At 43.5% G+C, this 27,169-nt stretch overlaps 1 protein-coding gene across 2 annotated transcripts in view; it reads left to right on the top strand.

The window, feature by feature from the left end:
- The window catches only part of LOC106653153, a 63,282-nt gene extending 36,420 nt beyond the window's left edge, over nucleotides 1–26,862 (top strand). Inside the window, exons 1-7 of one of the 2 annotated variants that reach the window (XM_014372445.2) lie at nucleotides 66–2,179; nucleotides 19,315–20,013; nucleotides 21,428–21,599; nucleotides 22,820–22,881; nucleotides 23,230–23,362; nucleotides 24,471–24,582; nucleotides 25,402–26,862. In XM_014372445.2, the coding sequence (XP_014227931.1) occupies nucleotides 19,422–20,013; nucleotides 21,428–21,599; nucleotides 22,820–22,881; nucleotides 23,230–23,362; nucleotides 24,471–24,582; nucleotides 25,402–25,572 (1,242 nt within the window). In that variant the 5' untranslated portion in view covers nucleotides 66–2,179; nucleotides 19,315–19,421 and the 3' untranslated portion in view covers nucleotides 25,573–26,862. Of the gene's footprint in view, nucleotides 1–65; nucleotides 2,180–19,314; nucleotides 20,014–21,427; nucleotides 21,600–22,819; nucleotides 22,882–23,229; nucleotides 23,363–24,470; nucleotides 24,583–25,401 lie in introns of those variants that run through there. The other variant, XM_014372446.2, reaches the window with a different exon arrangement.
- Nucleotides 26,863–27,169: the final 307 nt, after the last annotated feature.

Genomic DNA, 27,169 nt, shown 5'->3' with positions numbered 1-27,169 from the left:
AGCAGCAGCAGCAGCAGCCAACTCATATGAGACAGCAGCAGCAGCAGTTGCCTTCGAGTCTTCGCATCGGCTGGATAGAGCCGCGAGCCCATGATATTTTTTAGCTGCAGCAGCGATTCGCATGCTTCACTCCGATCCACAGCATCGAGCTCGTTTTAATTTACCGATATAATGAAATAGTGGCGCAGAATAAAATAAGGCGACTCGACTCGACACACACTCGGCGATTACTGCATGGTGCGCGTGTGGCCCTTACTCTAGAAACTCGAGGCAAAAACTCGAGTCTTTCTTGGCCGTTTCAAAGATGATGTGCTGCGTTCCTTGTGCCTATCGACAGTGAAAACCTAATGTAAAAGTGCAACAGCGAGTGCAAAAATCCTTGTGTACCAGCGATTGAGCGTGCGCGCGCGTATCTCTCTGCTGTGTGCTTCGTGTGCTCTCTCTCTCTCTGTCTGTGTGTGTGTTTGCGTGCATTTTGCGCGCTCGACTACTATCTATTTGCAAGTGTGTGTGTGTGTGTGTGCTGTGTCAGGTTTATAACGAGGCAATCGCTATAGCTTCTCCTGTCTTCGCGATGCAATTTCTAATGTTACTTCTTGTAAAGTAACGCATCGATGGCACATTATGCTTGTGTGCCACGGCATTGTCAACGACAACAACAACAACAACAACATCAACAACTACGAAAGGAGGAGCAAGCAGGAGTCGTCGCTCGTGCCGCAGCTGCAGATTCGCTCGTTCTGACAGCATGAGCAGCGCCAGCAGAAGCAGCAGCAGCAGCAGCAGCAGCAGCAGTAGCAACAACAACAACGGCATCGAGAGCAACAGGAGCCTCGTCGACGTCCTTGCCATTATTAGCGATACGAGTGCAACAACATGCCGCCTCACTGGACGACCAGCAAGAAGAAACAGTACCATCATCACAAGAAGGAGCAACAGCGGCAGCAGCTCGAGCGAATGATGATCGCTGAAGCTCTGGCTCTCGTACACTGCACTTGTCCGACTAGTGGATCAACGCCGCTGCATTTTTTCAACGACCGTCGACGACCATTATTCTCTCTATAGTGTGGCTGTTCTGCCTATCTGCGTCTGTGCTCGCGCCTTCGTACTTTCGGTGCATATATCTGCCTGCTAACTGCACATTCGCGTTATATTTCTTATTGCTGTATACATACGTGTGACTCGCGTGCGTTCAGCTAGCTGTATCGTACGAGTCGAGTGTATACCTTCACAAGTGCAACTAGCCCAAATCCAAGTGTGTGTGTGTGTGAGAGTGTCGGTTTATCAGTGCCGCGACAAAACGTCAAAACCTAAGCATTTTTTACCACCACCGCCAACGAGTATTTTTATTACGATTAAAAGTACTTAATAACAATAACAAGCAGTGAAAGTTTGTGTACGCGTGTGTGTGTCTCAAGTATTGTACATTGAGTTTGTGTCACTACCTTTTTTTATTTTTATTTACATTTCGGTGATTCTCTTCCTACGCCAGTGCTAATAAGTGCTGACACGCGGGGCTAAAATCTCCGACGTCAGCGTGTGAAAACTCGTGACTCGATACTCGCTAGTGTCTACTCCATTTTTATACCTCTCGAGTGTTGTTATAGTTGTTGTTTATTGTTATTGTTGTTTTTCGTTACTGTTTCTGTGAAAAGTGGGAAAGAAAACGCAACAAACTTGTCGTCTCGTACAAGGATCAACAGCACGAAATTGGAACAAAAACTGAAAATTGAAGGAAATATAAGAGAGAGAAAAGAGTGAGACGTTTTATCGCAGTGCAGGTTGAAAAGTGTGTAGTACGTGTGTCGCGAGTGTGTGTCAAGACCCCGGAGCAAAGCTCGACTCCTCCTCGTACCCTCTCTGCGTCTCCCGTCTACTCAACCTCTCTCTCTCTCTCTCTCTTTCTCGCGAGAAGAGTGTCGTCGTCTACTATATCTCTTGCTGTGTGCTATCAGCCGAGGCGCGTGTAATCGTCGTCGTCGGCGGCGGCGATTTACCTTTCGCACCCGTACAGCATCAAACGTCAAATAGCATATGCGTGTGAACAACGTCAAGACTGTGGACTCGAAGATAATCGAGAAAATTGATGAGCCAGTGGATTTCTACCTGCTGGACAAGCGGAGCCAAAGTTCACGGAGGAAGGAGCTGTCAAAGTGAGCCGAGCGTCGCCGTCAAAAACGTAAGTCTATCGAAAAAGAGCGAACTTAACAGCTACACCCCCGTACGTATAAACAGAGCCGTGTACTCGAAGCCATGCATTTGGCTCCGCGAACGTAGCCGTGCTGCACTGGCACATAGCAGTAGAAACAGCTCGGATAGGCAGAGAGGTTAGGTCATTTGTGCGAATGTGAGCTGCGTGACTGCATACTGCTAGACTACTCGTAAGCGCGTTCTCTCTCTTACGACTTGCATTATCGTTGTGTAGCGAACCTCCTCGTCGGCAACGAGTGCGCACCTCTATTGCTTTAGCCGATGCAAATGCGCAAATGAGATATGGCAGATAATCCGCCGGACTTTGACGGATTTGTGCTGATTTTGACGGCGCGAGTGCAGCGGTGTGCAAGAGACGTCTATGCACACACGCACACACATATATACAGACGCGCACAGCGACATATAATGTAACGCAAACGCCCTCGGCTCGACACATTGCGTGTCTCTCTCTCTCTCTCTCTCGCTACATATATATAGAACACATAAAAGTCTCCTGCTCCTCGTATAGCTGCATAACTTGTATGCGCACACCAATGCAAGTCGTATGCACCTACTGGACATGCGTAGATATTATATGTATAGGTGCAACTTTGACTATACGTACTCGTATGTAGCTTCATAGAATAGGTAAAGGTAAACGTAAAATTTCTCGTAGCAAATACTAATTATTATTGTCGTTGTTGTTGTTATTATTATTATTATTATTATTATATATAGGCGCACGCACAAGTATACGGCGACGTTGCGGTTGGCCATCTTTGACTTATCTCCCTCTCTCTTGCGTGCTGGCTGTTGGTGCTCTCTCAGCCCGGTGCATGCACATACTTCCACACACAATCGCATTTGCAGACACACATGTTTAAACGTACATACGTGTATACGTAAAAGCGAGCTAAAGAGAGAAAGAGAGTCTTCATCTCGCTTATAATACGAGCCTATGTATGTGTGTGTGTGTGTGCGTTGTGCTCTTTACGGAGATGAGCGCAGTAAGAGCGCACGCTTTTTGCTGCTGCTGCAATGATGCGTTTTATTCGCATGACTCGCTCGAGTTCCATAACCTAAGCTACCCTCCCTGCGATCGCTACTACCTACATAAATCTATCGTTGCTTTTTGTTTTTGTTTTTTTTTTCTTATTATCCGGTCGTCTCGTAACTTGTCGCACCTGCACGAGTCGCTGCAGTGGATAAGGGGGTGCAAGTGTACGTGTGGGTCCGTTGTTTTTACACGCATTCGCTATTGATATATAAAATAACACACGCGCGGTCGTGGCAGCTCGCCTCGAACCATAGGGTACTCTGTACGTATACAGTTATTTTCTACGAGATATATATACGATCAACCCCTTTTCGATGAGTGTATATTTAGGAATCGTAGCGTGAACACGGGTCGTCATGGTGATAGTGGACAGAAAAAAACTCGTACACCGCCGCGCTGGCTTTGCATTGCCTCGTGCCGTCGTGTGCTCGCTCTTGACTTTTACGCCACCGCTGCTGCACTTGGTTGTTGTTTACACTCGAGATTAGAGACGCATTCCTCGCTCTGTACACCTACACCCACTCGTTTTGCAACGAATCCTCGTCCAGTTGTGCGAATTCGCATCTGTATGTACTAGTCAGGTTGCGCAATAATCCATCGCTTTGCCGAGACTTCGCAAACATTGAGAGATTGATCAAACCGACTGTCACTGCACAGGGACACACACGTGTATGTGTGTGTGTGTCCACTATAACACTCAGCTGACCGCATGATAGGTGGGCGGTGGCCATAGGCACTCACACGATGCGCGAATTAAAAATCTGCGCGCGAGAGAAAGAGAGCCAGAGAGTGAAAAAAGACGACTTGTCTCGAGTTATAATTAATTAATATATTATATGAACAGCACCGAGTGTCGGCTTTATGTGTCATAATCGGCTCTCCGCTGCGACACGGCGCGTGCGATGTTCATTAATCGTCGTTCCCTCGTTCGCTCGCTCGCACGCATATTCGACCAAATCACTTTTACCATTTTATTACATCTCCATTTTTATACGAATATGATATGTAAACGTGCAACGGCCTTTAGCATGTGAACCAGTCTCTGTCTTATATCCTACACATCGAGAACTGATCGATTTTTGACCTACTAAAAAACTAACAATCCAATGGCAGTCGCGGTGGCCACCTTTCGTCAATTGTAAAATTCAATTCTCATTTTAGCTCGTATTCTTTTTTTTCCGTCTGCTCGTACACCGGAGTAATCTTTGCGCAAGCTCTGGAGTGTAACAATCTCGATGCGAAGGAGGGATCGAGAAAGTATAACTCCTTATCGCTAAATTATTGTAGGTAAGCAGCGGCCTTGCCGCGCGGCTCGCGCCATATATACATAAATACTCTCCGTGTACCACTTGTCGCTTCGAGTCGCGACTGTATTTCATCACCTAGCCCGAGAGCTCTATATCGCGAGCGCATGATTCATAAAATATAATAAAAATTATGTTTCGATTCTCGCTTATCTCTGTATAATACATCCATTTATACGCACGCGTTCAGGCTTATACCTCTACTCGCCTTTGTTTTATAAGATCCACGTACAGACAATTTTTTTTTCCTTATGCGGTTTCGTGAAATGATCAAAATAAGGTGTAACGCTCCTAAAACTATCCTAAAACGCACACTGCGCCCAACGAAAAATTACTTATCTCGCTTATTAGGGCAGTGACGTCAGCTTAGAACTATTTCTTCCTCCTACTTTTTGTTCTACCTTTTGGTTATTACCATTGCCAATCAGATAGCGCTCTCGCTTACGCTCGATTTCAACGATATTAATGAGTCGTCAAAGTGCGATGCGATATTTTTGACTCATCGCCGTTTGCTAAATTTCGAGCGAAAAACTGTTTGCTCGCGATACGTTTAATCAATTATCGTCAAAAGTAATGAGCTGAGGCTTGTTTTTATCTTCGCCATGTAGCCTCGAGGCAAGACGTATTCACTAACTTATCTGCAACGTTGCTATTCGATATATATACGCATGGAATTGTTTATCGATCAATCGAATTACTGACATATGCATCGGCGGCTTTTAAGATAGATATAATTATAAAACCGTGTTTCAGTCTTGATAAGTTGAGATTTTTTTCGATATTTGCCTTGGACAGTGGTATTTTGTAAATTTTTCTATAATTCGATTACCGTTTAGTTGTGTACTGATTATAGTTGCGAGCTCGTTTCGATAAACACAACCGTCGACGACGAGACTCAAATTATAAATTCATCTTCTCTTATTCAACAAGTTTTCAATTTGCTTTCATTTGCCTTTTCGAAAGAGCATCGATTGTGTTTTGCAGTGTATCTGTTTCTTGTGTGTGAGTGTATATTTTTTCCATTTCGAACCATTGTCGATTCAGAATACAATTTTTACCTTGGTTCTGAAAAACAATGAGTGCGTACGTACTATTTGAGGCGTAAGGTCTTTATTTTAACATGTTCTCTGAGTAGATTACGTTTCTATAGAAACGTACATAGAATCAGCAAAGTAACGATATATTACTAGTAAAGTAGAAAATTTGGAGGCAAAATTGCCAATATATGCGAGACGGAAAGAATGAGCGTGGTACACGGTAGCTGAAACGTTCAGCGAGGTACATTATTTCTATGATTGATCACTCGCTCGCTCGTGCGCACATGTGTGCAGACTTTTGTGCTGGCCAAACTAGTCTGTTATATATCGAGTAGTGCAATTGACACAGGCGAAGAGAGAAAAAAAGTTGGGGAGTGCAATTTGATAGGTTGACGAAGAAAAGTAGAAAAATATCGTTATTACTTGGGGAGCGCATAGAGAGAAACGCGATGTGCTATGTAGAGCAGAAATCACATGCGGAGCGTTGTACAAGCGCCAGTTATATGGCCCCATAAAGACAAGACAGATGGGCCATTAAAAGCACGAAAATCGCGACATTGTAATCGCGCGGTGGCGGCTGGCGGTGCGGTGGCCGACGATCGATCCGAGACGTTTTCGCATGTATAGGCAGAAAAGTGCATATACATACGTCGGCTTGGTCTGCGCAATTGCAGTCGTGGCGCTCTGTTCTCGCGCGCGTCTACCTCGTCTTACATAGCATAGAGAGAAAGTTTGTTTAGCGAGTTTCTCTCGGGCGCGCAAAGCGGCGCAGCTCCGCATATAACACGCATAGGCCGCCTGTGCTAAATATATACGCGCGCGCATTATATACGTGTATACGTGTGCAACTCGTACGGACATTGCCTGCTCGCGGATAAGTAGCTCGTGAAATCATCCAATCGCGAGTCTACGAATATACGCATGTATTTTTCCCTCTATAGCTGCTCGCCTTGCATCCATCATCGTCGGAGCTTTGTCGATTAACTTCTCACGATCGTTTATTCCTCGGAAGACAAAAAGGAAGAGGAAAAAAGAAGCGCGCCGGAGACAAACGCGTTAAAGGATCGGGTTTTTTTTTTCTCTGTCCCGATCTCTCGACACTTTGAGAAATATTTCGTTGACGCGCCAAAACGAAATATCCAGTTTCTCACCGATTTTTATAGCGAGCGGAACAGGCAAATGCGCTCGTGCGAGCGATATCGCGCGCCTCGTCAAAGACCAACCTCGTTCGCTATTATAATATGTGCAGCGATGGTCTTCTTTGGTCGATGCGACGGCGACGGCAGCGGAGCTGGTGGAATCCAGCAGCACAGACAGCAAATGCTTTTATCTTTAGCGGGTCCAGACACTTCTTCCTTCCTTTGGCACTTGTGCTTTTGCTGCTGCTAGCGGCATTGCCTTGCTTACTTGCACTAACGGAAATAGCTATCGTTTCTTCTTCTTTGCTACTGCTCTGCTTTGCTGTCTTTCTCTCTCTCGCTGTGCGGCTACTATGTGGCGACGGTGGCCTGCGTCGTTGACGAGTCGCGCGTCTCATGTTAGACAGAGAGATGCAATAGTGACACGAAGCACTAAAACACGTATCGCCGAGGACTTTTGTCGAGGAAAGTTCAACTTTCGGATTGGATTTTTTTCGACAACTCCCTCGTTCGAGAGGCGTAAATGCTATGCACCGACAGAGCCGACCAATAAAACATACGTTTGCCCATTTTAAAAGGGATTCAGGCTATTCCTACTTTGGAGAATGCACCGACTCCGGAATTTCATTCAACATCGAGCTGAGGGACTTTTTTATTGTCTCGTCTGGACTCGCTAGAGCAGCATAGTTACCTCGGTTACATCAGTTAACCTCTTCGCCGTCTACGTCTTCGCTCATGTAGCGACTCGATAAAACTCGTCGATTCATTGCGTTCACATAATTGCAGCGGTATAAAATTAACGAGCATGTAAATAAAGCAGCAGCATACATTCATTTATATCGCTGTTAAATTATTCGAGATGGATTGGTGAGGTGTCGAGCGCATGCGGATCGCCGAGGGGCGTACGCGCGCGATCTATTGAATAATTAATCCTATGATCAATTGAGCCGCTAAGGGTGGCAAAAATAATTAAATATTAAACTTATCGGGCACTACTTATTTATAACAAATCGTTCGCACATTGAAACAGTCAATTTCATTGACAATGGCGAGTCTAATTTTTACATAAAACTAAATCACGACTAATTGCAGACCGACAATGCAGTTGTGGGGCTATTTTCGCCTTATATATTCAAATTTACTTGCAGTGTCCATTTTAAGTTCTGCGGCCAACTGTACTTTATATTTTATGGCTTGTACGTGCTGTTAATAATCAAATCCATTCATGCAATCTTTTGCCACGTCTCTGATCGACTAAAATTTCTATAAATTTCATCTGACATTTGAGATATTGAATCTGCAATGAGACGTAATTTTCTCGAAATTTTCTCCATTTCGCTATTAATTCACAATTTGACTATACTGTCTCGTTAAAACTGCCGGAAGATAATCCTCCTGAAACAATTCTTCCGAGTTTTTCGAAAGGTTCATACATAAGCGCGCTTTCTTTACAATTCTTTTTTTCTCTTTTTCTTGCCATTTTGGCATGCATCTGTGTATCGGTGTAATGCAATGCAGTAAGCTTCTTCCTGGCCGAAAAACCTCCCTCGCTGTAAATCAATGTCTCTTTCTCTTTCGGTCTCTTTTGCTTCGATTCTCGTACACTCGCCAAAAGAATTCAGTAGTCAACATGGCGTCGTAGAGCCGCACACATCTACATTCAAAGCAAATTTGATATGTGCGTGAGAAAAGAAAACTTGGATTCGAATCCAACACAAAAGCAGCCCTTTGCGGCGTTCCGAGGGCATGTATCGAGAGCAAAATACTCGGCGCTTTTTCAATTTTTCAAAGTCCATTTAAAGCTAAACACGCCAATTGCGTCAATGTAAAATTCAGTAAAATTCCGAATCGAGTGAGGTAATTTTGTAGCTGTCCTCGCGCGTTACTGTAGCATATACTGGCTAGAGAGCGATGTAGATACACGACAGGTACGAATAATATTTGGTCGAACGAAATCTCACACGTTGCTTTGACGACTCTGGCTTATCGTCATGAGAACCTTTATAAGTTATTTCAGATAAGATTAACGACCACGGCATGTTGTGTCAGGAGGTGCGTGGGTTTATGCGCGGCCGACGACGAAAATCTGAGCAAGTACCGTTTTCACGAGAGCGTCGGGCATCGATAAATATGTTTGCCCGTCTGCGTATGTAGCAGTTGATACATATAAACTAGAAAAATCTCGATTATAGATTTTTCTTTTCAATTAAAGCAGGCACTCGTGCTCCCCTTCTATGTCCCTGTTTTCTTGCTCGACAATGTCCAAAATTGTATTGCTTTTACGCGGCGTATATAAATCCATCGGATAAAGTAAACTCGAGTTGGCAAGAATAATCCCCTAACAAAGTTGGACAAAATTCGTCTCTCTCTTTCTTTTGCACACTGACCATCTGTACCCAATTTTTCCATTTATGTTAAAGTCTAATGAGTATACGTACGCGCGACTATTTTGTTCTTTCTCCATGTAAACATTTCGGTTGCATTATGTGTAATATATTCGTAATGCTCTCATAATTGAGCTTAACTGCAGCCATGCTATAGGTTCAATTGTATGTAGAATGTATCCAATTCAATGAATGCACGCCAAAGGGAAAGATTCGTACTGATGGCTTAGTTTTCATCGCTAAGCAACTTGGATCAATCCGAGGATTACACGTATTTTTGGACCGAAAATCGTAGCTGTAACACGCGAAACATACTTAGTTGGCCCGCAAAAGCCATGCACGATGATATTCGAGTAACAGGAGTAGTACTTCCGTGAGTGCCACTTTCGATTCGTTGTTTTTCATTTTTGTCATGGCATTGTGTTTACGTAAGTCTTTTTTCTCGTCTGCAGCAAGCTGTGGCGCTTTTATATTATTTTAATATGTAACACAGTGGATTTTGGGCGTTTTGCTGGCGCTGTTGTCGTGTCTCTCGTTCGTCGTGCGTGCGTGTCGCGCGTGTGTGCGCTAGACTCTCACCTGCATCGTTTCGCATAAAAAGCTGGCTCGTTGCGCAAAAATGAACTTTTCTGTATGCCAGATATTGCATTGACTCTGGCTTCCTCCTGCGAAGAGCCGAAAATGTCATCCCCCGTCTTGGGTCTCGATAAACAAAAGAATTACGTATCTTCTCAAAGTGGCAGTTTGTATATGTTTAGTAGGCTCGGTCGCACTCGGGACACGTCACGCGTATCTCGACAGACAAAAAGGCAATACTCGTAGCGCATAACTAGCATGGATTGTCCAATGGCTCCTCGAGCCGTCGTCGTTTCATTGTTTATTTTGTTTGCTGTTAATCGCTTTCGATCTCGTGCATATTAGCTTGGCGTATTTCGTACAAGTTACTGCATTAGCCAAGCAGACGCGTGTCCGATGGCTTTTGAGCATTTGTCGCGCGATCTCGTCATTGGCGATCAGAATTTTGGCGGAAGGAAAAAGCAGAAAAATTTATTCTTTTGTACGAGGCGCGCCGTGCCTCGACGACGTTCGTCCATGTTCCGGGAGGCGCGACTTCGATATCGATCGCTGTACGCGCACACAGTAGAAGAGACGAGACGGAGCACTCGAGCAAAAAAATCTCCTCAGAGGCAGAGAATTGCTGCTGCTACTGCTGCCGCTGGATTAAATGTGCATATTATATTCGCATATATAGGTACAGGACGCCACGACGTGTCACCAATGCCGTCGCCGCATTCGCAACAAGGATAGCGCGCGTATTTAGTATGCACGGCTTCGATCGTTTGATCATGCTCCTTTCGTACGTCTATATTTCTATATTTCGTGGAAATGACACGATGACACAAGCTTATACTTCTCCCCCTCTCTCTCTACACACGCCTGTGACGTATTTCAATTAATTATTTATATTTATAAAGCTTGTATAATATATTTCACGAGTCAGGAATTCGTTTGGCGCGAAAAAGATGTATCGGAATTCCGAGATGATTATTGAAAAACGCGCGAAATATGGCGAAAAAATATCGTTTAAATTGTGGCCAGCGCTGCTGCGACCGCCGCAGTGGTACGATCGAAATGTATTTATGCATCGTCGTCTGTGGCGCGCGTGTGGCTTTTGGACACGACGTGGATGAAGGAAGCGAGAAAGAGAGAAGTACGATTATCTCACAGCGTGACGTCTTTAACGCAACGATCGTAATCGTCCCAAGGGAGCCCAGCTTCAAGCTTGTTTCTAATGCGTTGCGCATTCGAGAAGGCGACTCATGCATCCTACCATATAACTATACGAGATTTTCTTCATTTATCTGTTTTTTCGTTAGACCGTTGTCATCGCTTTGACCGCATATTCAGCCGAAAAGCAGCGCGTACGTTAATTATGTACAATAAGTCTTCACACCTTCTCATACGTATGGTAGCTCAATGGCGATTTCCATTCAAAATTTCTCGGCTTTCATTGCCTTCATTACTTTCGTTCTCTAGGTGTTTATATAATAGATCGATAAAAGTCTAAACCACAAGTAAATCTTTTATATAAATAAGTACTTCCGAAGCTATATAACGAATAGCTCAACTTTGATGATCTTTCATTTTCTAATTAAACACGATTCACTATTACGAATGGAGCACGGGTCAACTTTGACGGGTGCACAGCACATATAGAACGATGAAGCAGACAAGTAAGACGCTCGAAATAATGTGTGAAAAAAGCAACATCTCAAATGGCAATGTAACTCTTTGTAAATATCATCCTGCTAATTAATCCTTCTCCTTTACTCCAACTTGGCAATATGCGCGCACAAAAGTGCGAGTCGTACACCCAGAACGAGCTCATGTACCGAAAAATGAGATTATTTAAGATGTTGGAGCGACCGCGAGATAATAATATTATCCATCGGCTAGCTGACTAGCTGCCTCTTAATTTAATAAGTTACTCGCCTTCGGTCTATTTCTTTAGCACAAATTTCGAGAAAAAAGCGTCTTCGTGGCTTTAGTTTATTCCACGCTAGGTCGACGTTTAGTCCCTTTCGAGATTTCTTTCTCGATGGGCGGACAGATCTCATTTAGCGTTTTGTCAACGCCAAAGGACCTCGTCTAGTATGAGGCTAGTTATAAGCGTTGTATAATTTGCTGCGATTCTATGAAAGCCGATCCTCGAGCACACAAAATGTATAGCCGGCGAAAAACAACAATAGATTTATCGTTCACTTGCGCAATTGTTGGATTTTGGCACTTGAGAGAATCGTAATTCGAGATTGTCCCCCGAGTGGCCGGGAGAGCAAAGAATGAGAAGGTTCATAATGTAAGGGACTGCGCGAGTTCTCTCTAATAGGTCGATCAGCTGCTGCGCCAGTCTTGGTCATTGTTATTATTGATTTTGAGCAGCCTGACAACACTCGCTGATGATATAATAATGGCGAAGCGGCGGATCTTCAAACAATGTGTGTTTTCGGGGGCCTCTAATAATCTTACGCGAAACCATTAAGTAGCATTCTTTTTTCTTCTTCATCTCCGCAGCTGAAAATATCATTATATATTTGTGTGAGGTCTGCATATTATAGCCAATAGAGAGATGAAACATAATTCGTCTCTGTGTCTCTCGGTTATTTATAAAGTCTCTAATAAGAGAGCAGTGCGAGCCGAAAAAACACAGGTGCGTCCAAGGGACCGCCAACGCATCGTTATGCTCTTTCGTTCTCGCTCGTTCGTTCACTCATCGCACAAAAAGCCGCCTTATTGTTTATTTTGAGAAATTAGCAGGACGAAATTTATCGGCCTTTAACATTTTGTTTTCTCCCTTTTTGTGCTCGCGCGCGCCACGTTTGTATAGCTCGCGCGCGCTGACTTTGGTGTGCAGCCCTCGTAGCTGTTTTCGTGCAGCACTCACTGGCTTTTTACCTCTCTTCGAGTCGGATCGAGCCTCTACAACTTTTATTATTTTCGTCATTTAGCGCGGTAATTGCGACTCGATCGCTGTTACTATTCGAATTTACTTGTCGTTCACGAGGAGGAAAAAAGAAGCAAACAGCTTCATTTCTGTTTCGCCGTGTTTGCCTAACGAAGACGAGATTTCGTCTAGTTTAAAAATATCAAGTGGCGCAGTTCACAGCACGTATTACAACTGCGAGGGAGAGGGGAGTACATGTTTCTCTCGTATGTAAATAATGATCGATTTTATAGCTGCTGAAAGTGTCAAGGTTCCAGTGGAAAGAGCGAGGTATATACATTATCGATATCGCGTTAGACCGGCGCGAGTAGCGAGCTGCAAAGCAAAAGGATTTTTCAGTGGCACACAGGACGGTATCGCGCTCGACTCTCGAGAATCGAGTGTGAGGCTCTTCCTCGCATGCCGCACACGACGCCACTTTGAAAATAGACGCCGAGGACGCGTGCCAAAGGCTCTCGCCAGTACACATAAGGTGTATATAAGTTGCTGCTAGGCTATATTACGCGGGTATTACCGCGCTAGCTAGTTACTGCTACTCCTCGCCCGAGTAACGCTACACGCCTCGTGCTGCAGCCCGACTCTCTGTTACACAATGACGCTGGCTATGAAGCAGCGCTATGGGCGTTGAATTTTCGTCCCTGCTCGTATCCACGCATTCGCGCACCTATCTTGCACACGTACTGCATACATATATACGTATATGGATGGTGTTTGTAGAGGCGAGCGCGTATCGAGCAGTACTCGCCTATACGACGCTGCAGCCGAGCGGCCACAAAATTCCAAGACATTTTCACGGCTTCCCATATCCATTTCGGAAGACAGTACAACTGCAGTAGGCTACGTAGTAATGTCAGCTACTCTAACGTATGGTGGACTCGTGCGCGAAGAGAGACAGACAGTCAGACAGCCGGACAGACACCGCCACACTTTGGCCGTAGTATAATGCCATATCTAAGCTGACCGTGCACCAAAGAGAAAAGTAATAATCAATATTAGCCTTTCCGATGAAAGAATAACAAAAAAAAAGAAAAAGCAAATGGTGGATTATGAGAGGAACGGATCGGGTGAATGATTTTTTAGAAAAATCATCACTTTTCATCGAGTTTTATCTATCGAATGACACATCCTTACTCCAGCTTTCTCTTCGCTTTAATCTAGATTGATGACCAACGCGTGGCACACGTGTGTCCGTCGCAGCGGTTCTCATTCATCGGTTCACAAAAATCAATGCAATCTTAAAGGTCTATACATGCAGTAGAGTAGAGGAGGGATCGATTTAAAACAACTCGCTCGCGATGTAAAATTCATGACTCGAAGCCGCATTCTGAGTGCGCCTGCTCACAAGAATATGCCGCAATCGCACACGGCTCTACTGCATAGCCGCTCACGCAGGTAGTTTCTGTTTTTATTTGTACCTTCACCTTGGGCGCCTTTGGGAGGAAAGAAGGAAGTTTGCATAAATACAGTTATATCGTTGCGCTTATATTTATGCATATATACCTTTTTACTTTGCTGTGCCAAGAATGATTGACCCAGATCGTCCGCTTATAATATATAGGCCTTATAACGACTGATCCGCGTTGTATGTCTGTATACTCATCGATGTGTATGCTGTTTTTTCGATAATGTATAAACCACTTTACATCAGCATATCTCACACTATAAGATTGAAAAAAAAAGTATTCTTGCCTAATCCCCCAGGTGTATTGCAAGCATTAAGTCCGAATTGGCCGAGTCATTTTATTTACACAGATCAAGTTGAGATGAAGCTTTTTAGGAAGAGTATTTTAAAATTATCTACCAAAAATAATTAATAGCAGCTATTGTTATCTCACTATGTACACAAACAGCCGTCGCACATGTCCGAGTAATCTTACCGCATAGATATTGTTCCTTTTATCAAGTGACCCAAAGGAGCTTTAGATTATTATTCGTAATAAATAAACGTTGCGCTCAAAGCACTCGTGTGATCATTCATGCTGGACAATCGCCTGAAATGCGCTTAACGCGCTTTATTTGCCATTGGAAAATTCAATTTCGATCGATCATTATTCATATAGGAAAAAAAGTGAGATCATCGCGATGAGAAATTTGTATTTTTAGCTCGTAATACAGCGTAGCCTAAAGATTCTAGAAGCGAGCGCACAACGCCGTCAGTTCGTTTAAGCGTTCTGGCGCATTAATTGCTGGTGCAATTTGATTTTTTGGGTGGGATGAGTGCGCGAGGCTTGTCTTACGTATAGGCAGGCTGGCCCTACTGTACAGGTATAGGCCCACGACATCCGAGTAGTAGTTCATAGGTAATTCAGGATGTGTCGGAGGTAGATCGGTGGATCTTGTACGTGGCGTCGCGCCGTAGTGCTTCTTCCTATTATACGCTTGATTAAACTTTCGGAAGTTGACATTCGTCGCCAGCGCCGATCGATACTTTCAATACTTGGCTCGTGCCAAAGTGGACGATATATCGCGCGCGCGCGTGCGATCCTGCCCACGATCACGAAATGCACGCGCGCAAGTTAACGTGTGAGTGAGCATGTGAGAGAGAATGCGTGTGTGTGTGTGTGTGTGCTTGGATGTGTGTAAGGCTACATGTGGGCAGTAGCTGCACATATGGTTTTATAAAAAGTATCGGGTTCGTTGGACTTGAAAAAGCTGCTGCTGCTGCTGCTGCTGCACCGGCTCGATGCGTACGCATATATGTGTGTATATACGAGTAAGCGAGCTATACGAGCATATTATATATTCTTGATATTATTGTTATAGCTATTTAAGATGATGCTTGCCACGCGCCTAATTATCCCCGCTCGCTCGCCAAAAAAAAAACGTGCTTTTCTTCCTCTTGTTCCTTTTTGCCTTTTGTGCGCGAGCGTGTGTGTGTTTTTATTCGCTCGCATAGCGCATTACCTACACAGGGCTCGAATTTTGAGCGCGCCGCGAGACAGATGCCACGGGATGAAGTTGGCCTCGTCGCTGCCTCTTGACAGACGTTCGGCGTGCATGCATGATATTGGCCCGTGTAAATGCATGGCCGCCGCGTCTGCATGAATGCGTAATGCATTTCGCGTGCTGCCTGTGTGTGCATAGATCATGCCTTTTTCCTCCTTCTTCATTTTTTCGGTGCGCATCGTGGCCACGCGCCCCGAAGACTCGTATACACTTTTGCGGCTAGACCTTTTTTTCTTTTGCTTCTTCGCGTTCGCGTGGCCACGCGCGCTCATTGTAATAATACTCGCTATACACTCGCTTCGTTCTTTGCTCGATCGATCGAAATTAAAGGCAAACGCGCCCGAGGATGGACGAAAGTAGCTATTCTAATGCACTTGTAATGCAGCAGTAGCAGCAACTTGTAACAAAGTTATACGCGAGTAATATACGAGTTGGCTTCGAGTCGTACACCTTATTAATGACTGCGGCTTGGCGTGCGCACGAGGCAAAACCAACGGGCCATTTCATTCGAGTAATTTTTGCAACGAGAAAATGCCCCTGTTCGCCGATGACGCAGACTCGTAGTTACGACCTTACAAGTGGACGCGCGACACGGTCAGGTCGGGCCGAGCTAGTTGCATCGAAAGAGCCTCGTTTCTTACATTTTTATACTCCGAGGCTGGCGTTATCGAGCTCGTACGCGTGTCGTGTGTCACCTATGCGAGAGAGATAATTCGTATAGCTAGGACGAGCCGTGCGACGATAAGAGACGGACGATAAGAAGGCCCCGAGATACGTGGCGCATTGCTCGCTATTGTAGGCGGCAGATACGTACGCAGTCATAGATGGAGCTTGAGCTTGCCGCCACACGGACACAGCTGCCCACGAGCGCAAAAAAGGAAAGAAAAAGAAAATAATAAAGAAGAATTGGCAGCTGCGGTAGCTCGGGCTTCTGCGACATGTGTGATCCCGTTCGTATCGCTTCGCTCCTTCGTCTTCTTCTTTCTCCTTCTCCTCTTCTCTCTGCTCCTGATCGTATTTAAGGGTGCTTTATTCCACTTGAGTTTGTTACACAGCATGGGTAAGGCGCATCGAATGCCTCGCAACAACGACCGTTCGCATTTGCGTTACTCGTTGAAAAAGTAAAAAGTCACCTCCTCGGAGAAGACCCCCCTCTGCATAGCGTATATAACGCATAGCTCGTTGCGGCTTGCCGAATACTTGGATGCGCTCCTACAACTCGATCGATTTTCTTCATCTTTCGAGCGATGTCTGTCTCTCTCTCTCTCTCCTTGTCCCTCGAGCTGCTCTTCTGGCTGCATAAATAAATAGCACGGACGACGAGTCGGCGCGAATAAAAGCCATACAAGCGATGTTCACGGTGCAGGCGATAGAGTAAGCAGCAGTCGTAACGCGATCGACGAGCCTGCATATGCGCGCCGAGTGCGCAACGATTAGGATAATGATGTTACGCCCCCGCGCGGCCCGCAACGAAATATAAAGAAGCCGAAAGCCCCGCTACGCGAGGTACGACCGTGCTAGCGTGCATGCGTGTGTTATAAATGCTTCATTGATCATCGTATTATCGCTCGGACGGACCCAACACGTTCGCCTGGCAATTTTATAAGGGTTGCAATTTCACGGCTATCAGCTTACTAACGCGTATATGCAGCCCTTTTCTCTCTGTCTCTCTCTCTCTTTAAACTTGCTCCTTCTTTTTTTGTAATTCTCGTTAAAAACGCCAGCGGTGCGGACTTTTTTTACACCTATTCACGGAAACGCTGATGAGCTGTTCACTTTGTCCCTCTTATGCATATTTACAAGGTATATCCCCCGAGCCCTTCCGATATCCGCTTTCGATGCTAGTAGCCGATCGCTCGATGACAGTTATACGCGTTTACGAAGTAATTATCGCGTCTTACTTATTCAACGGCAGCAATAATTTTCGAGTACTTTGGTCGAGGCATCGAGTCGTCGTTGCCGCGCGAACCGAATGAAAAAAAAAACATTTACAAACGACACGAAAATCAGAAACGGTTGCAGCTGGATCTCTTTCTCTCTCTCTCTCTCTCTCTCCGTTACTCGCGCTCCGCATACCTGTACGTACACGTTTCGTTTGTGGCCTCTCGCTTCCCTTTCAGGGCCTCGTGCACGTATCAAAAAAGCAAGTACGTGCCGCTGGCGGCTGCATCCGGCCCTTTTTTCGGGGGCGCACACTCGCGCGCGTCTTTTCAGCTGCGTAGGCGCGTGCTGCAAGAATTTCCCGTGTTTAGAAGCTACATCGAGAGAGAGAGAGAGAGAGAGATGGATAAAAAAGCAGCTGTGCCATTCTCGCTCTCGTTCTCTCTCTTTCTTTCTCGCGTTGCATTAAAGGCGCGCGCGGCGCGTGGCTAGATGTGCACGTGCCCGCTACCTAGCTTGGCTTTGTGCACCGAAAATTCCAAGAGCCGCCAGATATCGCCCTCCGCAACCGGAGCTGCGGCTCGATTTTCCAAATGTAATATAATTGATGATGTTTATGGTTAGCGAGAACCTTGGACTTTACGCGTGTATAATATATAGACTTTTTTTTTACGACGTGTCACTTTTTCCTTGATTAGGAACAACATTACTCGAGAGTTTACAGTTCACTGTCGCGGCTAACCAAGTATGAGTAGCCTATCCTTTTCATATTTCAATATTTTTTGTATCTAATCTCAAATCGCGACTGTTTGCGAGCTCCCTAATAACGTCTAATCATTGCAATTCTCTCTGTTATGAGTATATTATCATTCATTACAAAGACGACGAGTCCGACGACAGCGATGATGATGATGATGATGATGATGATGATGATGATGATGACGACGATGATGATGATGATGATGTTATGCAGTTTTGCGCGAAGAAAAACCCATGCGTCGTTGCTAGCTATGTATATACGTATGCAACTGCAGCGCAAGTACAATAATATAATACATGAAAACCAACTCAATCTAGATCGGCGCCGTCGCAGCGGCGTCTTCCAAATTACCTTTAGCTCTCCATCTCTTTTGCTCGCTCGACTTTGACTTAAGCGGGAAACGTCCAATTATTTTTGCGATTGCGCGCATGTGTTCTACAAACTACGTTACTATATGTGCGAGTGTGCAAGCACGAAAGAATTCCCCCACTGTTACGTATGTGTGTGCGAGTAATGTTATAGAGTCATGCGCGTCAGTGGTCGAAAAGTGGGCTCGAAAAGCCGACCCGAGCCAATGACAAAATGAAAAGAGAGAAGAGTCCGAGAGGTCATTACTAGAAAAGCTTCGTGTATCATTATTCCGTGGAGCGCGACAGTGAAACGGTGAGTCAGAGGCTCATCCGAAAAATATCGTTCAGATACGATATATCGCGTTACATATTGCTCCCGATCTGCTGCCTCCGCTCTCCCAGCTCCTCTTACATGCTATTATATACAGGCGCGTACACACGCGCGCACTAGCGATCTTTCATTCAATAGTGCATGCCGAGCTTTGAGACTCATGTATAGGTATATATATATTATGTACACATGTGCTTGGCCACAGTATTAGATCAAGTCTCTATAGGTACACTGATGTGTGCGTGTGTGCGTGTCCGCGCGTATGTGTATATGTGTGCGAGCGCTGTACGTCAAAGCAGCTCGGCGTGTGCCATGTCGCGTGCATCACCTGCATCATTTCCGAGCGCTGCTGGCTGGCTCGCGCGTGCAGATCCCTTCTTGACGGATTCACTTCATCTCTAAACCCAGACTCTTTCGTATCGTGTTACAGGCCGACGACGACCAAGGCGACAGTTATAACCAGGTGCTGCCGGCGTCGGTGGTGCTGTCGCAGAGGCAACAGCAGCAGCTCCAGCAGCTGCTACCACTACTGAGGCCATGGAGGAGCACCAACAGCAGCAGCAGCAGCAGCAGCAGCTACAGCAGCCGCAAAAACGGCATTATCATCGTCAGGAGCAGCCGAGAGGATCGCCAGCGGAGGCAGGCCTCGAGCAAGAGGAGCCGACGAGGACGTGTTGCACGAGATGCCGAGCCAAATCCCACTGCTCGTGTCGGATTCTAGGACTCAGCGAGCAAGAGCACGAGGCAGCGGCTACCTCGAGCTTTCACCCTCGTGGCTGCTCCGATGCCAGCTACAGCCCAATTAGTAGTAATAGTAATAAACACAGTAATAACAGAACGAGACTGAGGATATTGGATGAGGATCGATGCGAGCCGACGACAAACGCCAACAGCACGAGCCCCGAGAGGAGATTTTGCAAAAGGCAAGTGACGAGGCGAAGGCCGCCCGCCTTAGCCCTCACTAGCACCAGTACGAGTTCCGCTAATAGTACGTGCCGCACCAGCAGCCGAAAAACTTGTAGTTATAAATATAGTTATAATAGTCACAGTGCTGGAGGTGCAGCCTTTGGCAGTCTCAGCTACTTGGCCACCTTCTTACTCATATCCTATGGACTGTTTGGCGCTGCGGGTGAGTTATAGTCTTTTTTTGTCTCTTTATTTCTCACACGATCGTCTTATATACCCATGTACCCCCGGCTCTGTGTCGTGCCGAGCGCGACCTGACCATCCTAAACTAACCGAACTCGCGCACTTTTACTAATTCTCGCTTACGCTTCTATGCAGCGACGTAATAATTTGTACTCGTGTCGCGGCACGCGTCTCTCAACTTTGACTAATTTCGTTAACGTCAACTTACGCACCGGAACTCATTTAACAAATTCATTTAGAATCGAGAAAGAGGCCGAGTACTTTTGATGCATGAAAAATCTGTGCAGCGCTCATTACTCATGGAGCAGCTGACGACGCGTGCCGCTACTCGAAAAGACTCGACGGAGCCCGATTAGACCTACGCGGCGTAATTTATGCATATTCATAATGCCATACGTGAATTAGAGATCGAGTGCAAGCATCCGGAGAAATGCCATAGTTTCATTTTTTTTTCTTCTCTTTTTGCCTTCGTTTTTCGTTTCTTCGTCGCCCTTCTTCTCGTGGCTCGCATTGAAAATTGGAAGGGAGCGCGAGAGGGAAGTAGTTTGGATTGACGTCGACGCGCGTCGGGCACACAACCCATCGTTCATGAAAATATCCGCGACTAACGTAAATTTCCGTATTCAATTAGACAATTTGTAGCCCGATGAAGACGTCTTCAAGGGTTTCTTCGTTTTCTATTGATATTGTATCGAGTTACTCTATTTTAAAACGCTCGTCACGTGTATACACACACGCGAACAAAGTTGAGATCGAGGGAGCCGCTGATATTTTCGTTAATTGACGCGGCCAAGTGCGACGATGAAGGCGATGAGCCGTAAGTGACAGATGCTATGTTATTGTAGACAGGTTGTTGCGATACGGAATTAAAAATATCGCGGTATCGTCGAATAGATAAGTCGCTCGGCTCAAGGGCTACCACGAGATACGTGCGTATGTGTGCGCGCGTGCAGATGTATATTCATAAGAGAAGCAGACGTTTGACGCGCCTCGGGAGCCAGCCACGGTTCGTCGATTCTTGCACTTCATCCCTTTGCCGCGCAAAATTTTCAGCTCGGATTACTTTTACTCGCTGGCCGATTGGAATCTCTCGGTATATTAAATATACGCGTATACAAATCTCCCGGAAAGTGGTAGCCCGCATAATACAATAGCTGATAGGCAGGGGCGCGTACGTGACACCGCGCATGACAAATGCCAAATCTTCTGGTCTTGGTCACGAATCGTCATTGTGCCTCGCGTCCTTTGTGGCTGCCAGCCAGCGCGTATACGAGAGGGGATTGTCTTGTTCCTTGCCCCTTATGCCGCGCGCTGCATTCGCGACTACGCCAGCTGACACGAGATTATGCGATAAACATTACCGATTGATGAAATGAACGACCAACGTTTTACAGATGCCTGTTCGTCGAGATCGACGCCGAAGCCGAGACCACCGCCGCCTACGCCGAGGCCCAACATCACATTCCATATGTACACATGTCCGCCCGATTACGCCGAGTGGTACTGTCTCAATGGAGCTACCTGTTTTACCGTTAAAATCGTCGATTCGCTGCTTTACAATTGCTTGTGAGTATCAACGAAATAAATCATTTTTTTTATGAGTGTACTTGGACCAGTGATTGGCCGCTTTCGACCAATAAATGACCACTTTTGGATGTGCATTAATTATTATTTTTCCTTGTTACACGATGGTTGGACGTGGAAAACAAGTTGCAATGAAAAAACGTCCACATAAATATATTTTTAATTGTTTTTCGTATTATTTTTTCCAAAATGTTCATTAAATGGTATCCGGTCATTGATTGGCCCGACTACCCTGTATCAGCAATTGTACGGAAAAAGTTTTAAATAAATGCACATACATCTGATATATGCAACAAACATATTGCGACAATTCGATTTAATATCATTAGCCGAGTTCCCATGATTTTTTATCGGTAATGAAGAATTCCGTAAATGGTGTCAAACATTGACGGATTTCATGACCAAGTCATCGTCGTCGCCAGTATTGCACCTTGACAAAAAATAAAATAAAATAAAACAAATGAAAAAAACGGAGCTTCCTCTTTGCCGGTAATCGATTTTATACATGCATACATGTAGGGAAGACCGCACAAGAAAAATAGTACCGAGAAGCAGTGACAATGATCGTGATAATGCATCCGTAGTGAGTTTTAAAGTAACGCATGAAAAAAAACAGAAACTAAGGAAAAAAGGAGCGCAGAAAACAACGTGACATAACTTTCTTTCTCTCTCTTTCTCTGTCTATCTCTTGCTCCGCTTTTCCCACGCGTGCAAAAGGGCTTTGTCGCAAAGACCGAGAGCGCATCAAACGCACACTCACACACAAATATAGCTGCGGGTACGTTAGGTCTGAGTGTGCAAGAGGTCACTGTACAGACAATTAGCGCATGTAGCTGCCGTCGAGAAAGAGAGAGAGAGAGAGAGAGAGAAAGGCAGTTTTGCTCTTTCTCCTTTGCGCTTATTGTATCTTTAATATACGTCGAATCGTGCGTGGGTATATGCACACGTTTAAAGCGCTTGATGCTTTTTTCTTCCATAATCCGTGCTCGTGCTTGTTTAGACACGTTTTTACCGTGACTTCGTCCTGTGAGTCCTTGGAAAAGAGAAAAATCTCAGTAGATTCATCAAGTCGTCGTGCGTGCATGTTTGCGCAAAATGTGCTCGTGATCGATGAATTTACGCGTGATAGTATTTCAATTTTGTGGAGATCAGACACGTGCAAGTCAATTCAGCAATCAACTCATATAATCTTATGTTTACAGATGTTCCAACGGCTACATTGGTCAAAGATGTGAATTCAAAGATCTCGATGGCTCCTATCTGCGTGAGTATTGCTTTCCTTTTTTCTTTATCTTTTTCGGTCTTACTCGCAAATGCACTCCGCGATGCCGCATCATTTCCTTGTAAGATAACATTTTGAGCTTCAGTCGTTTGAATTATATATTTTTATTATTTTAATTATTATTTTTATCTTCATAAGTGAAAAAAAAAACAAAATGACTTAACAAAATTTTAATTTCCTAACGGTTTCACCGGCGTTGGAAAGTCTTGTATATTTGAGAAAATGTTACGAATGACGCAGATATTTTATAATCAATCGATATGATCATCATTCGATGATTTAATTTATTCCGAGCCAATAAAAAACAAACTATTTTTTTCCGATTTACAGCGTCAAGGCAACGAGTAATGCTTGAGACGGCAAGTATAGCGGGCGCAGTGACGATAGCAGTATTCTTAGCCGTCATTACCTTTATATCTGTTTACATCCATTGTAAGCGAAAGCAGAAAGAATTGCAATCGAGGTGAGTCTTTTTGCGCATAAGTGCATACATATATAATATATATATATACTCACTCATGCTCACATACACATAAACATACAAACAGTTCAGCACATTTTTTTTTCTTCGAAGTGAAGTTGTTTTTTCGCGAAGAAATTATATTGGTGGCACATAACATAATAAGTACACAAGAGAGAGTTAGTGAATGCAAAAAAGAAGCGTCGAAGACGACAGATGGACGATATGAATGACCTGATGGCGCTCGACAGAAGTCGCGCACAATATTTTTATATTATGACAGACCCTCGTCTTCGCCTGATTATGCTCTTCATGCACTTGTATTTTTTTTTCTTCATTTTCGCGAACGAAATCGATTTCGATGGGATTTCTTCCTTGGGAATCTCTATTTTGCTTAATTAGCCGACGAGCTTTCGGGGGGGACTAATTGAAAAAACAGCGGGCAACTCTGAAAAAGCAAAGGCAATAACAAAGGTATTTTCATGATTGAGCAATTTGTAAGAACGGCAGCGGATGCGTAATTCAATATATATGTACCGGCACAAAGATGACGAATGTGCAGCAGAGAGAAAGAGAGAGAAAGAGAGAGAGAGAGAGAGCAGCAACGACACAGCAAGATTGAAGGTCATGGGAAATTGAAATTAAAAGTATCTAATGGTACTGTGGGAGCACGTGTGCCTGCAACGACAAGGCAAAGCCGTAAACCTCGAGACTGACCGAGGAAATATATAATAGTATATAATGCTTTTTGTAATGTCTCATCGTTATGAGAAAGAGTTTTGCTCATCGCTAGGTTTTCCGCAAGCTGTGCATCTACTTGCATTCGAGTAAAATCACTTTGCACATCCAGCACTCGATTTTCATCGACTCTACAGTTGCACTCAATAGTTTATTCATTCGTTCGTGAATCATTCGTTGCCCATGACTTCCACACCTACATATAACATGTCAACTAAATTCATTGTTTTTACGCTTCGTCAAAAAAAAAATCAAACATCATACACATACACATATATACTCATATTATATATACATTTAATATTAAACACGTAGCATATAATACAGAGTATAATTTTTTTCTCTTCTGTTTCATTGTCTTTTACAACAACAGTACTGGTGGGGTCGATTCAGTGGATGGTATAAGCAGAGATCCAGAGTTGAGGCCGTTTTGCAGTCGCAGTCGCTCCCTCATGATATTCATGGCCAAGAATCCTAATAGCTCGGTAAGTCGATTCCACAGAACTCGTCTTCTTCATTTTTTATCCTTTCCTCTCTTTCTTTCTCTCTCCCTCTCTCTCTCTCTCTCTCTTTCTCTCGTACTCCTCCAATTCTTTTTTCCTTCTCTTCTCCCTCTACGAAAACGATGCAACAGCAGCAAAGGCCGCGCCTGCACTAAGCGGAAGCCCATTTAACCCAGAAGGAAAACCGCGCTGTACATGTTAAAAGCCGATGACGGATATGTATTTTACCTTACTTTTTTTCATTTTATTGAAATTAAAAAAAAAACGAGAATTCGGGTAACAGTTGTAATATGCGCTTGTACGTTTAACGCTATTAAAGTATATATTTGAACGATGAAATTGTTTGTATCGATCCTATGAGGATTTTTTTCATATATTGAGAGTGAGAAAACGTCTTTAGGTACAACAGATTGGGTTACTTTATGAATTACTTTCTTTTTCTCATGTAGTTTTTTAGCATTTATCCTGGAAGACATCGATGGCGATGACAATCGTTTGCTCTGTGTATACACGTGCGCAGTTTTGTTGTAAACTTAAGAAATAGGGAAAAAATCCTGACAGAATAATTACCTTTGTATTCAATGCTATTTGTAATTCTTATATCTGATAGAATCCAAGGGTTTCTCTTCCTTTTTTCATAAGCTTCCCAGCATTCAATTGTTATTTTGTATACATAAAGCGACCGAACATAATTGTTTTCATCGGTGAATTTCATGTGTCTGTTTATGATGAATAAATAAATATGCAAGTGGGTAGAGTTATACAAACTAATTTTTATTTTTTCATTTTTTATTTTTATAGATATGCCCGACAATCGAGCAAACAAGAATGATGAATAATTGGAATTACCCGATGGAAACAAGACTGGTCACGGTAAATGAGACGGGCAAACCGTCACCTGTACTACCGACACCATCACAGCAAATGCAACATCAACAACAGCAGATGCAAAATCGACCGATAAGCCAGTAGTAGTAATTATAGTAATTACATAGTAATATAGTATTACTTCTCTAGAGCAACTTTACCACTTCTTGTACTGTTTCTCAACGTTGTCGTCTTCATTTGATATGTTTTTGTCTTCATAATACAGTAATACAAATTACTACGAACATCAAGAGTTAAGAATAATTATTACATCACAATATTTGAGTATAGTTACTCGATTTGTGAACTGTAATAAAAAAAACAACGTGTGTGCGTCGCGGTAGCCAACGCTGAAATACATAACGATTGGAATTGATGCGCAAAAATAACAAAAAACGAGTCGATCGTATCAAATCTCAAATGATTGCGCTATGAAACAGGAATTTATATTGTCAGAGTTTCTACCTGTCGAAGCAGTGAACTCTCATGAAAAATAATTGAAGTAAATGAAATAACAAAGGTTTATTCAAACATCACAATCCAAACGCAACATCACATCAAACTATTTGTTGTACTTGAGCTGTAATAGTATATATGTTATATATGTATAAATATTAAACATTGAATATATATAAATATATACTGATGATTAAGCTGTCGCAGCATGCGGTAGAATTTTATATTTTTATCGGAAAGACCGGGGGCCTAGTCTTTCACGCATACAAGCAGATTGAAACAAGTAAAGTAGAAGATAATTTTTCTAGACGATAATTCATTACTGTATGTGTGTATTTACATACAAGTACGCATAAAACATATGGAAATTCGTGTAATTATCGTGTAATGAAATATTACTATTACTAGTTTTATTATGATTATTACTCTACTCGATTGTGCGAACAAAACATGATATTATGCATAATTATGTTAAACTTTATGTATAGCCCCAAGTGAGTAGGTGATTTTTGAAACATTATATGGGTCAAAATGAACTATTTGATCTGTCCGAGTCGAATATTATTGGCACCGTTTTGTGCACTAATACATAACTATAATTACAAATATTATAACTTGAAATATTTATCTTTGACTTGAAACAATCAAGTAATACTTGTGCATGGGTGCGTTTGAGACCTTAAGCATAATTATCAATAATAATGAAAATGGAATCGTAAAAATATGATGCTGCAGTCGGCGAGAGGGGCAGGCCTCTTAGATATCTTTTTCCAAAATAAATGAAAACTTTGTACATAGTAAGTTAATAATCTTTAGATATAAATGTAAAAACTATTGAGCGATCAAACTTTAAGATTTAGCCTATTATAAATGTGTATATTTATATACGGGTATGTATATATGAATTGATAAACATACACATATTTAGATATACAATAATTGAAGTAAATAAAAGAATTATAAATATGTAATAACGGATTTAGAAAAAAATGGAATTTATTGAAAAGAAATAGGAAAGAAGATGGTTGATCAAATAAAATGAATATAAACTGATCCGTAGCGGTTCAATAACCCAAGTGACTATTGTATAAAGCGAAAAAAGGGACTACAAAGCAATCATATTGTTGAGAAAAGTTATTTCCTAATGTCACTGAAAACTTTGTCTTTATCACATATACGTATATACTAATACATTATGAAAGCACCGCCATTGTGCATGCGATATAATTCTTTTCAGTCCTATTGA

Source organism: Trichogramma pretiosum, unplaced genomic scaffold (assembly GCF_000599845.2).
Source record: "Trichogramma pretiosum strain Unisexual culture from Peru unplaced genomic scaffold, Tpre_2.0 scaffold8, whole genome shotgun sequence".
Taxonomy (NCBI): Eukaryota; Metazoa; Arthropoda; class Insecta; order Hymenoptera; family Trichogrammatidae; genus Trichogramma; species Trichogramma pretiosum.
The sequence above is the reverse complement of the archived record's forward strand: the minus strand, read 5'-3'. Positions and strand labels throughout refer to the sequence as shown.